At 41.8% G+C, this 13,867-nt stretch overlaps 1 protein-coding gene across 1 annotated transcript in view; it reads right to left on the bottom strand.

Annotated features, from left to right (window-relative positions):
* Positions 1-13,646, bottom strand: part of LOC310792228 (NLR family CARD domain-containing protein 3-like) — a gene marked incomplete at its 3' end in the record, with an annotated part of 45,998 nt that extends 32,352 nt beyond the window's left edge. The window contains exons 1-5 of the mRNA XM_083653957.1: positions 13,605-13,646; positions 13,226-13,489; positions 8,996-9,061; positions 3,610-5,392; positions 445-618 (exon numbers count right to left, since the gene is read on the bottom strand). Of these exons, the coding sequence (XP_083510083.1) occupies positions 445-618; positions 3,610-5,392; positions 8,996-9,061; positions 13,226-13,489; positions 13,605-13,644 (2,327 nt within the window). The 5' untranslated portion in view covers positions 13,645-13,646. The remainder of the gene's footprint in view (positions 1-444; positions 619-3,609; positions 5,393-8,995; positions 9,062-13,225; positions 13,490-13,604) is intronic.
* Between the last annotated feature and the right edge of the window lie 221 nt (positions 13,647-13,867).

The following is a 13,867-nucleotide window of genomic DNA, read 5'->3' as shown; positions in this document are numbered from 1 at the left end:
TAAGAAGAGAGAACAAGCCAGCACTCTAGATGTCCTTTTCAAAGTTTAAATTTGTTTTCTGGGCGTTTCAGCCCACAGGTCTTCTTCATCGTTGTCAATGCTGAAGAAGGCCTGTGGGCTGAAACGCCCAGAAGAGAAATTAAAACTTTGAAAAGGACATCTAGAGTGCTGGCTTGTTCTCTCTTCTTACCCCAATAGATTGAAGCCATTTTGGAGCAATTTGGACTCCCGTATATAATCAACAAATGTCATCGTTATTCATTTAAATACAAAAGGATTTTGTGAAAAGAGCATGAGAATTTGAAATCCAAGTCTCTAAAACCAGATTCTATCTGATTTCAGATGAAACGACTCTATACACACATCTTCACATTACAATATTCAAATAATATTCATATCAGCATATTACTAAATACTGTTTAATAATGAATAATGTTGTCTGACCTGAGAGTCTTCAGCTTGCAGTTTGGATTCTCCAGTGCAGCAGAGATCAGCTTCACTTCTGAAATCAGAATCACGTTGACACTCAGGTCCAGCTCTCTCAGATGGGAGGGGTTGGACATCAGAGCTGAGGCCACGACTTCCCAGTGAGATTCTGATGAGATGTAGCCCCTGAATCTGAATAAAGAATAAAGGAGAAGTTGGACTTCAGAGCTGAGGTCTCTGAGTTCACAGCCAGAAAGTCTATTTACAGATTTAATGCAAAATGGTTGATTAGTAGGGGTGTCACTATACCCTCAGTTCACGATACGATACGATACGATACACGATATTGGGTTCACGATAACGATACGATACAATATTTATATATTTTTTTACAAAACTTGAATAATGAAAATATATGACTGGAAAAATAGTCTTATTTGAACTACACACAATGCAAAACAAATGCTGTTGTTGGAAATTGTTGTAATAACTAGAAAACAACATGGAAGATAAGGCTTATATTGCAATATAATGTGTCACACTGTCACAAACTAAACGTTTGTTGCATTGTAGGCCTAAAAGAAAAATAAACTATACAATCTATATCTTCAATAACTTATGCAGGCAACGAGCTGTGTATTGTGTAGGCTACCATCTTCATATTTAATTGTCATCCTCTTAAGAGGATGATTCCTCTTCAATGAATTCTCTGACTGCACTGTATGTTGAGCGTTGAGGAGCGTTAATTGATGATTGAAAGGTATCAACTCGTAGGCTACATTCTGTACGGAATAATTACGCACCTGTTGTATTTTTGTCGGATCCCGCATGTCTGACAGATTAGATGAGTTTGGGTCTGTTCGCAGCCGTACCGCATCTGTTCCGGAGGCGCTGTACATTAGCCCTAAGACAGTATTCTGTGTGTTATGGAACACATCTGTAGCCTACCAGCGGCCAATAACAATGCCACAACGACAACTGGGCCAAGTTAGAGAAAACGTGCCATAAACCAGAATCTAGTGGACAAAACAAAACAAATGATAAATCTGAGCTGGGGAGGGTTTGTTATAGAATGTGCAGTGCATGGAGAGCTGCACTGGCTGGCTTGACCGAAATAGAGGTGAGCATTGCTTCTGTGTGGAAAAAGGAATGGAAAACGTTATTCTACTGCGCTATCTCAAATTGGTCATACCGGCGACACTTGTAATTATTTTGAGCTTAATATGCATCCTAGGGTAATATTTTATTTCATGTCCCACTGGCTTTTCTTATCTTATAGTGCAAGTCGAGCTGTTTATGTGATTTGTCTAATTTTGTCCCATGCGTGATGCCCTCGTGCTGCCTATGATTTTATTGACACTGAACATTGTTTCACAAACAAAAATAGTATCACATTTGTTGAAGGGGCAATCATATTTGTTTAATTAGTAATCAATTATTTGTTAATTAGCCTATTGCAGACAGACCATCACATTTAGTTTCTGGTTTCTGTGTGGTGCTGATGGACAGCTTCTTTTATCGTTAAAATAAAAAGTGCTCTGAGAACACATTATTTTATTTAGTCACTGTACTGTTTATTGTCGGATGTGGGTCGCCAACATTTTTGAGATTTTCAAGTGGGCCATGAGTCAGAAAAGGTTAAGAACCGCTGACCGAAGGCATCCATTAGTCAACCATGTCATGCTAGCTTGAGCTAAATAATGCTGCAAAGTTAGGCTACATTTTGGTCAGGGATGAACTATTTCACAGGAGTCCCTTGATCTGTCATCTGAATGAAAATGAGTCCTAATGTCAAATGTCTGTCCATGCATGGAGACATTTAAATAGCATTAATAGCTTAATAGCTTGTGGATTTTTTTTCATGTTGTTGTTCATCTCTTTCAATAAATATCTCATCTGTGTTATTCACACATACTTCTGCTGAGTAGGCTAAGGCTGGTTTCACACCGGCGACCCAAGCCTTGCCTATGCCTTGCCTTTACCCACGCTTTTTAATAGGCGTCCGTTTTAGTCAACGAGGCTGTGTACACCGGACGCCTGAGCGTGAACCCTGCGTGTACCCACGCCTTGCCTGTGCCTTGCCGATTTTATCGAATAGGCGAGAGTTCTATTTTCACGCCGACAAGGCGCGTGCAGGCAGGCTTTTCTGTCAAGCCATGAAAGAAAAACGCGACAATATCCGTGGGAACTGGCAAAGTCAACTGAATTTCAAAATAAAATGGAGTTTCTACAACAGTATTGAGCAGAGAGAGAGAGCGAGAGAGAGATTGACGGGTGGCTATCACGTGGGGCTTTCTCCCTGTCGGCAAACAAATCTTCATGAGAGAGAATAGCGACCGAAGAAGCAAGATGGACAATGTTGTTGTGCCAGCACATATTCTTGCAAGATCACCTCTCTAAAATGTCCGACTATAGTCAGACCTGGTTATACATATCCAGCATCAATAGAACATTAAATATATCAGATTTATTTTACCTAGAGGCTACCCATGACAATTCTGGACAACACGTGAAAAAATACAGTCGGGAGAGAGGAGAGGCGCTTGTGACTCGGCTCCAGGTTCGGCGTGCAAAAGGCGTGCGGTGTGATCGCAAAAGCGTGTAACAGGTTCACGCCCAGCTCGGCGTAGGCGTGGGTTGAGGCAAGGCAAGGCGTGGGTCGTCGGTGTGAAACCAGCCTAAAGGGGAAGAACCTGTTGGCAGTCAGGCTTGTGGGTATTTATCCTGAATATTTGTATGTGGATGGATTATTAATTTGTACTGCATTGCTGTATGCCCATGTTCAGGTGTTCTGTTTATTAAATGAAAAAGTATACTTCATAGTCTCGTGTTGATTAAAGGGTTGGGAGGGTCCCAGAAGATTTTTAGATTTGAAAGTGGGCCGCTGCATTCTTAAGATTGGGAATGGCTGAATAGACTATCGAATGAGACTCAAGAAACATTAACATGAATGTGAAACTGAACCTGTCGTGGAGCAGTAATGACTTTACCCTCTTAGAGGAAAAAGTAATGTGATTACAGTGACACATTACTTTGTAACGTTACCACTGCTATGTAGAACAACAGTTAAAAGTGTGTATGTTTCATGTTTGAGGAACTCTAGATCTTTATTGTAATTCTGATGGTGTCAGGTATGGAGGTCGTTCTACACTGTTTACTGTTGGTATTCACATCAGGACTAACCGAGCCTTCCTGCAGTTCCTCACAGCTGGGATCAGACTCTGTCGGCAATATATTGGTATGTTGTAGGCGTCCAGGTCCAACACATCCAGAACCTCCTCTGACATCTCGAGCATGTAGGCCAGAGCTGAGCAGTGGATCCCAGAGAGTTTCTCTGGTCGTCTGTTCTCGGACTTCAGGAACTGTAGGATCTGCTGATGTACTGACTTGTCATTCATCTCCACCAAACAGTTGAAGATGTTGATGCTTTTGTCAGGAGAGAGATCGAAGGTGGTCATCTCCTTCAGGTGGTTGATGGCTCTCTGGATGCTTTCTGGTCTCCTCTTTGTCTGACCTAGCAGGCCTCGTAAGAGTCGCTGACTGGACTCCAGTGAGAGGCCATGAAGGAAGCGGACAAAGAGGTCCAGGTGGCCATTTTCACTGCCCAGGGATTTTTCCAAGGCTGTCTTCAAGAAGACATCCAGGGATTGTCCACTGTCTTCAGATCTACCCTCTCCCAGAAATGTGTCCAGTACATCCTTATCCCTGTTTGTGTGACAGTGGTGGAAGATGTAGACAGCAGCCAGAAACTCCTGAATGCTCAGATGGACAAAAGAGAAGACCTTGTCGTCACACAGCCAAGACTCCTCTTTAAAGATCTCTTTGAACATTCCTGTGTACGCTGAGGCTGCTCTGATATCAATACCACACTCTGTCAGGTCAGATTCATAGAAGATCAGGTTGCCTGTGTCCAGCTGCTGAAAAGCCAGTTTTCCCAGAGAGAGAATACTCTCCTTGATCTCTGGAGTCCAGTGTGGTTTTGTCTCAGTTCCCCCATGAGACTTGGCTTTCTGTCGTTTGGACTGAACCACCAGGAAGCGGGTGTACATCTCAGTCAGGGTCTTCGGCATCATTCCTCTCACATGGTCCAGAACCATAGCAGTGATCCAGCAGAAGACTGGGAGGTAGCACATGATGTAGAGGATTCGTGAAGTCTTGATGTGACAGATGACTCTGTTGGCCTGCTGCTCATCATCTCTGAATTTATTTTTGAAGTACTGTTCCTTCTGTGGGTCAGTGAAGCCTCTCACCTCTGTCACCATGTCAATGCACTCAGAAGGGATCTTATTGGCTGCTGCAGGTCGTGTGGTCATCCACATGCGAGCATAGGGAAGCAGTTTCCCCCTGATGAGGTTTGTCAGCAGCACATCCAATGAGGTTGACTCTGTAACATCAGTCACGATCTCGTTCTCCTCGAAGTCTAGAGGAAGTCGACATTCATCCAGACCGTCGAAGATGAACACAACATTGTCCTTGAACTTGTCAAACTTGCAGATTCCAGCTTTCTTGGTCTCAGGAAAGAAGCGATGCATAAGTTCCACCAAGCTGAAACTTTTCCCTCTCAGCAGATTCAGTTCTCGGAAAGTGAATGGAAATATGAACTGAATATCCTGGTTGGCTTTGTTTTCAGCCCAGTCCAGAGTGAACTTCTGTGTTAAGACTGTTTTCCCAATGCCAGCCACCCCCTTTGTCATCAATGTCCTGGGTGGTACTCTTCCAGGTACGGGTTTAAAGATGTCTGCATAGTGGATTGCTGTTTCTGGTCTCACTGGTTTCCTGGAGGCTGCTTCAGTCTGTCTGACCTCATGTTCATCACTGACATCTCCACCCTCTCCCACTATGAGGTAAAGCATTGTGAAGATCAGATTCAGAAGTGTTGATTTTCCTGCTTCAGCAACCCCCTCAAACAAACTCTGAAACCTCTTCGTCAGATTGGATTTGAGTTCACCTTGACACACAGCAGTTTCTGAATGAAAAAACAACAGATTAAATCAATGAGAGGTGAGTAAAGACGTTTAGACATTCCCAACTCCATGGACTCTATTCAGCTCATTACTGGTGGGTGGACAAACAGGTCCTGACTGGTTGTAAGGTGTAAGGCAGTGGTTCTCAACTGGTCTAGGGTCAGGACCCACATTTCTCCTTAGTCATTAAGTGATTTTTATTTACCGCTCACATTTATTTCACAAAAAATACTGCAGTGATAAACAATGCCTTCATGCACTGTGCACATGAAATAAACAAAACAAATGCAACTAGGGCAAACCCAGTGAAATAAAAAGGCAGACTTATGTTGAATTATACGCCTCTCGTCGCTGTCTGATGAAAACCACGTAACAATTTTTTACTTTTTAATATAAATGGAATATCCATTCTCCTCTGTCTACTGGTAGGTTTTGACATCTAAATGACCAATGCAAACATGTTTTAGTGGGTAATGTAACACGTACCACCATTGGATGCTAGACCTGCCCATCACATCGCGCATATGACAGCTGAACATCCATGCCCCCCCCCCCCTCATGAAGACTTACCCGGAAAAGGGACCAGGCACGCTGCTGAACCGAATGCCGGCTGTGTTTCGGCTTGGTTTTGTGTGCTTCTGGCATCGTCTGATGTAAATAGATCAATAAGGTGTTTTCGGGTTGTCCCTGGGCTGCTAACTCATTTATAGTATGCAAATCGAAGTGGTTTTCGGACGAGAATAACATTTGCGAGACTGCCCAACCCCATGACAGACATTCTGTCGGCCATGGAGTGGAAACTGCGCTGCTCAGATGCGTAAGTGGTTTTCATCAGACAGCAACGCTGTTAGTTAAACAAGTTAAACTGGTGATGCTCATCAATTCTTTAAGAATCTGAATTCTTAAAACAAGTCGAGACAACAACATTTGGGGAGATTTGGAGCCGCGCCCTTCCCCAGTGAATCAGTTACAAACACTGCAGAGAGGTTAGCAAAGTAAAGAGTACAAACAGAAACAGTAAAATAAGGCTGCTATCTGAATGTACAAACAGGGAAGTGTTTCCCGAAAATAGAAAAACTACATTATGGGGCTTTAAGGTTAGGGTCAAATACCAGGGTAAGCCAATCAGAGACAGAGTGGGGCGGGTCATGCCTTCACCTTAGTAGGATGTGTGCTGCTTCATGCTCCTTTATGTCCTTCAAAGTAAAAGCGCGGCATCAGATTTTTTTATTTTATTTTTGTCTCCACGGGCATCCGCAACCCGCTCGAAGCGGCCCCACGACCAAAGTTTTGGGTCCCGACCCAGCAGTTGAGAAACCCTGGTGTCAGGGTAGATGGTGTTGAATCGTTACTTATTATTCAACCAGGAGTTTCATGCAACAATCAGATTCTTTAAAGCAGGACTAAACCCCCAGATTTCTGGCAGAACGGCATGCTGCTTGATTTGAAAAAACCTATGGGAAAAAACAGAAAATAAAGGCAAAGATCGTCTCCTCTTGTCTCACTATACTCTTTGGCTGTGGTCAGACAGGAAACTTTATCGGAAAACGAGGCCATGACAGTTTGCCCACCGCGTCAAGAAAAACCTTATATGAGACCAGTGTTGGGCAAGTTACTTTCAAAATGTAATATACTACATATTACTAGTTACTTTCATTTGAAAGTAATAAGTTACTTTACAATATTACTTTCTGTGTAGAGTAACTCGTTACTTATTACACAACTTTTGCATTACTTTTACCAAAACAACAGCAGCAGCAGAATGACATTGCCGCCCCAGAACCATCCTGAAATATAATTTAAAACGCATTGAAGTCAGTGTAAACCATCCAAAATTCTAAATTTTATTCTTTTCCTTTGTTATTGTCATCTATAGTGTTTTTTTGCATAAAAACACACAGTTTGATTAGGAAAGATTGTATCTTTTTTTATATGTGCTTTGATTTAATAAAATGTAACTCAATTTGTAACTTGAGTTACTTGACAAAGTAACTGGTATAATATTACTGAAATCCTATAAGACTTATAGTATAAGTAATAAGTTATATTACTGAGTTACTGCTAAAAGTAATATATTACATGTAATATGTTACTTTTATAATGAGTCACCCCCAACACTGTATGAGACCCACAAAATCTTTATAAATATCAACAACTAGCCAACGCTGGTGGCCTGTATGGAAACAGCGTTGCTCAAAATGGTTGAAAGTTATATCAATTTGGTCATTCAGTGGCAATCTACTTTATTGCCATTGACTCCCATGTAACGATCGTTAACGCGAGGTTATCGTTAGCCGGCGGCCGCAGAACACGAACCCAGGACAAACCCCCTGCTCTGAACACGCTCTAATGTAATCACAATGGGAGATGTCTGCACGTTATTAACTTGTCCAACTTGTCCTCTAGAGCGCTATGCAGTCAGTTTTTAATTTTTGTTTCTCCCTTTTCCGTGATTCTTGTCAAAAAGTGCAATGTGCCCTCACACATCACCCACACATCACATCACCCTCTGCTTTTTCCTCTCGTTTAGCGCGAGACCAGAGTGGAGCGGACTCAGCGGAGTAGCAGCTGGGCCGTACACACAACATTCCTCTCCCTCCTCCTCTCTTCTCTTCTCTCTCTCTCTTTGCACAATGAAGTGCTTGAGTGGTTCTCAATGTGGGGTCCGGGGACCACCAGTGGTCCTTGAGAGGATTCCAGGATTCTCTGTTATCTCCGGAAGTGTTGTGTATCGGAGTGCTGAGCTGTGATTAGGCAATAAGAGGCACCTGTTGACAATCTGCGGCTTAGACTGGGCTTGGTCGCCTCCACGAAGGGCTGGGATCCCGCACGCTGGGGTACACGTTGCTCCGATTTACTGTGGCTGGACTCAGCTGCATTTAGCAATTACAGCAAGTGCATATTGAGCAGCTTGCGAGGCTGCGACGGGCTGACGACAGCAAGTGCTCCCTGCCGAAGCTCATTGTTGGTTTACAGTTAGTGGGTCACTGCCTTCGTCTGTTTACATTTTCTTTTGTTGCTTTAATTGTTATACTGTATTGCCATTGTATGTATGCCATTTCCTTCCTTTTATTTCTATTTATGATTATAGTGGCTTTTATTGATAGTATTGTGTTACATCACCACATGGCCATCTTGGTAGGAAAATAACAGGCGATTGTAATCAATTAACAGGTGATTAACAGGTCAAGTGACATAAACAGCCAATGAGCGCTGTATTGTAGCGCCATATTGGTAGGAAAATGCTTGTGACATCATGGGAATAGGCTCGGAGTTGTGAGGAACCGGGAAAGGGTACAGGGGGAGTAGGGGAGTTACTATCTTGAAATCCCATAGTCTTTGGTACAACGTGACGTCAGGTTGTACCACATTTTGTGCAGTTTTGAGGGCAAAAAAAAAGCAGGGTTGAACCCATAGAGGGCACTTATGCGGCTGAAAATGATACAAATGGTACAATGGTAACAGTTTGGTCTCAAATGTGGAAGTTTTGACCAGAATTCTTCACACACCACCCCCACAGTCATATGGTTAAAAGCTGAAAAAAAGTGTTTTGGGGTTTAGTCCTGCTTTAAAGGATAAGTCTAGTATTTCAATGCATTACTTACTGCCAAGCTTCAAGCGCTTCTTCGGATTAGATTTGGGTTTAGGTTGGTCCACTGCAGCATGAGGTTCTGTAAGAACAAACAACAAATTAAATCAATGAGAGGTGATCAAAAAGTAATGCAAACATGTCCTGATAATTTACAGCTTCCCAACTCCATGGACTGTATTCAGCTCATTACTGGTGGGTGGACAAGCAGGTCCTCCTGTCCTGACTGGTGTAAGAGTAGATTATGTTGAATCAGTTATTATTACTCAACCAGGAGGAGTATCATGCAACCTATTTCCTTAAAGGATAAGGCTGGTGTTTTAATGCATCCAAATCCTATGAACATAACAAAATCACCAATGACTTTGTTTTGACAACAAATCTCATCCATGTAGCCGATGCCCTAAGCAGCCATCAAACTTCATTTTACTAACTGAACGGGTAACTCTTTATTTGGATAGTTCACCTATAGAGTCTACAGACTAAATTATTTGTAACATTTCAACGGCTTATTAGTTGACATTCAACAATTCAACAGTTTAACAGATGTTCAACATATTTGATAGAAGGATATTATAATTCATGAAGACATCTATCTTACAGTAGGTGCAGGTGTGTGGAACAGGAAGCAAACAGAATCTGTTGCATCTCAAATAATAAGCTGTTAAAACAACATGTAGAGACAAAGCCAAACAGTTGACTTGTTGAATGTCAACAAATAAGCTGTTAAAGGAACACTCAACCAGCTTTGTATCATTACAAATTCAGTATTATCAGAAAACTGTAAACAGTTTGGCAGACGGACCTTGATCCTGTCACATTCTGTTTTTTTTAAGATATCATATGTTTTTTATGTAGTTTTGTATAGTGTGCAAAAAATAAAAAATCTTCTTATTCTTCTGTAAAAATGTATGCACATCAGAAACCATGAGGCCAAATGACACCAATCTCCCAAAGCTTAGTGATATAACAGCCCATTTCACATTTTTAGGCCTTCAGGGGTCATTTTTTCCCCATCTACCGAGCAGTTCACCGGTCAGCCCCGCTCTACTTACAATCCCTGGTCAGCTTCCAAACATCCCACCGTTCCCTCCGCTCCTCCACCTGCACGGCTCGCCTCGCCCCTCCATCGCTGCGTGGCCCTGGGGGACACTTGTCTCGTTCAAGACTGTTCTCCTCCCTGGCTCCTTAATGGTGGAATGAACTTCCCCCCTTCGTCATGCTGGCCGAGACACTGCCGATATTTCGCCGGACACTTAAAACTTATCTTTTCGGGCTACACCTGGGCCCCTCCGGAAACGTTTAACTCTTATTGATTATATGTGCTTTTAGTTATGTTTTCATTGTTTGTATTTCTCTGAATGAATTGTATTGAAATGTGATGTAAGTCGCTTTGGACAAAAGCGTCTGCCAAATGAAATAAAGTAAAAGTAAAGTAAAGATTTTAGGGAATTGTGACATCATCATCACCATCAATATCATTGGGCCAATCTCTGGCCCAATTGGTGGTTACTAGATGCCCTATCTATAGGGACAATGTTAATGTAATATAAGAGAACATAGTCTATCTATAGGGATGATGTTAATGTAATATAGGAGAACATAGTCTATCTATAGGGATGATGTTAATGTAATATAGGAGAACACAGTCTATCTATAGGGATGATGTTAATGTAATATAGGAGAACACAGTCTATCTATAGGGACAATGTTAATGTAATATAGGAGAACACAGTCTATCTATAGAGACTATGTTAATGTAATATAGGAGAACACAGTCTATCTATAGGGACAATGTTAATGTAATATAGGAGAACACAGTCTATCTATAGGGACAATGTTAATGTAATATAGGAGAACACAGTCTATCTATAGAGACTATGTTAATGTAATATAGGAGAACACAGTCTATCTATAGAGACTATGTTAATGTAATATAGGAGAACATAGTCTATCTATAGGGATGATGTTAATGTAATATAGGAGAACATAGTCTATCTATAGGGATGATGTTAATGTAATATAGGAGAACACAGTCTATCTATAGGGATGATGTTAATGTAATATAGGAGAACACTATAGGGACGATGTTAATGTAATATAGGAGAACACAGTCTATCTATAGGGACAATGTTAATGTAATATAGGAGAACATAGTCTATCTATAGGGATGATGTTAATGTAATATAGGAGAACACAGTCTATCTATAGGGATGATGTTAATGTAATATAGGAGAACACAGTCTATCTATAGGGACAATGTTAATGTAATATAGGAGAACACAGTCTATCTATAGGGACAATGTTAATGTAATATAGGAGAACACAGTCTATCTATAGAGACTATGTTAATGTAATATAGGAGAACACAGTCTATCTATAGGGACAATGTTAATGTAATATAGGAGAACACTATAGGGACGATGTTAATGTAATATAGGAGAACACAGTCTATCTATAGGGACAATGTTAATGTAATATAGGAGAACACAGTCTATCTATAGAGACTATGTTAATCTAATATAGGAGAACACGGTATATCTAGTGACGATGTTAATGTAATATAGGAGAACACTATCTATAGGGACGATGTTAATGTAATATAGGAGAACACAGTCTATCTATAGGGACGATGTTAATGTAATATAGGAGAACACAGTCTATCTATAGGGACGATGTTAATGTAATATAGGAGAACACAGTCTATCTATAGGGACGATGTTAATGTAATATAGGAGAACACAGTCTATCTATAGAGACAATGTTAATGTAATATAGGAGAACACAGTCTATCTATAGGGACGATGTTAATGTAATATAGGAGAACACAGTCTATCTATAGGGACGATGTTAATGTAATATAGGAGAACACAGTGCTCCAGCCCTCCTCCCCTACTTGGAACAGAAATAGGGAGAATGGTACTTTGCAACAATGTTTACTAGGGGCCTTTATAGGCATGGAATTTGTGGGTAAGCGAGTGCTTGCCTGATGCAGACGGGTTGAGTCAGCTTGAGCTCAGCCCAGAGCACAGTGGTGACAGGAGGGTAGAGTGAACATGGAGGAGCTCCGGGTTTGGCTCTCTGAGCTGTGGAGCAGGGAGAGCAGAGCGAGTGAGCTCTGTTCACGCTGGGCTCTGCTCACTTCCCTCACCCTACAGCTCAGGGCAGGGAGGGGATTTTGCCTCCGGGAGAGCGAGTACTGAAACAAGCGCCAAATAGTGGTTGTTTTCTCACAAGGCTAATACAGCAATTAACTTGATACAGGGGGCGCTCTGAGTCCTCTTTGAATTTCCCTACAGCTGTGCAACAGTCTCTGACACTGGGGACCACTGTTGCCAAGAGACTCATTCTGAAGGAGTGGAAGTCCTCCTCTCCACCCTCTTTTCGGGTATGGCTGATGGACATGATTTCTGTTATACAGATGGAGAATCTCAGGTCCCTGAGGACCATCTCGCTTGGGAGCTTCTCAACTATCTGGGAACCGTTTCTGGCCCACTTTGATGAGGTTAAGAATGACAGGTGACTGAGGTTGGGGGTGATGGTTGGCTTGCCCGGCTGGTGTCTTGTGGACCCCTTGCGTGAGATCCCAAGCACTTTATCTATTACATACATAAGCGCCTTGAGCAGCTGGTAGCACCACATTGCAATGTCAATGTATGTTTTTTTTCTGTTTTATTTCTCTTTTTTTTCTTCCTGTGTCTGAGCCTGTCTGTCTTGTATTGTCTTGTGTATTGTTTCATAAAAAATTGAAGAAAAAAATAAAAACACTTGATACGAGTCGAGACTAATACAACAATTAACTTGATACAGGGGGCGAGTCGAGTCAGACAATACGCGAGTTCCAAGTCAGTAAAAAGAGTCTCGAGATCGAACGATTCATTCAAACCCACCCACCACTAAGACACTAGTGGGAGTAGAGCAAACACATTGTTGATGTGATTTTCATAGGATTTGTTGACAGTAAACCATGCATTAAAAACACCAGCCTTATCCTTTAAAGACACATTCACACTGTGCTGATTCCCATAGAGCTCTGCTAGCTGTGCTTTATTGGTTGCTTCTGTTCTGTGTTAACTAAGTAGCTGCACTTCTCTCTTGCTGCTGTTTGTGATGTTCATGTAAACTACATTAGGAAAGTCAAATATAAATAATTGAATTTAGTGACAATTATTTCTGCCCATATCTTCCACCCAATTAAGTGCCCCTTGCTCTGAGATCTTCTTCTGTTACTCACTGCCCAACATACCTTTGTCTTGATTCTTGGGGTTCTCAAGGTCATCCATAAGAATCCTCTCCTCTTCCTTAAGGATATCTTTGAAGATGTCTTTGGCTCCATTGGTACACAGTGACTTATAGAGTTCCCTCATCTGCTCCTGTTTGGGAGATTTAGATCTGACATGATCATAGCCTTCTTGCGTGATAACTTTCTTTGACAGGAGCTTATCCAAGATTGGTGCGACCATGGTCACTTTCTGGATCAGCTCAGCCCGGTGTTTATCCACAAAGTGCTCTGAGGAGAAAGGGAATGAAAAATTACTGATTCTGATTGATTTGAGTGAGCATCAGGCTAAAATCAGCTTGTATCAGGCTACTTTTCTCTGAAGGATTACAACATTTTCACCTACCTCCCATCGTGGTTTCCACCTTCTCTCTATCCGTCGCCATCATTGCCCCCTGGTAAAATCACAGGAAATATTCACAAGATCACTTTATCAGCCAGGTCACACAAGAAGGGGAGAGTGGGGTAAGATGAGCCACGTTTGACTTATGTTGCCCTCAAGGCAAAAGGAAAAAACGAGAGAAGTACAATGAACACAAAGCCCACTGACAGAAATAAATACCCTCTTGCTCGCCCTCCAGCTACCACCCCACCTCAAGGACAATCTCC

The sequence above is a fragment of the Poromitra crassiceps genome, assembly GCF_964638095.1.
Source record: "Poromitra crassiceps genome assembly, chromosome: 17".
Classification (NCBI taxonomy): Eukaryota; Metazoa; Chordata; class Actinopteri; order Beryciformes; family Melamphaidae; genus Poromitra; species Poromitra crassiceps.
Note: the sequence above shows the minus strand (reverse complement) of the source record. Positions and strands in the feature narration are given on the sequence as shown.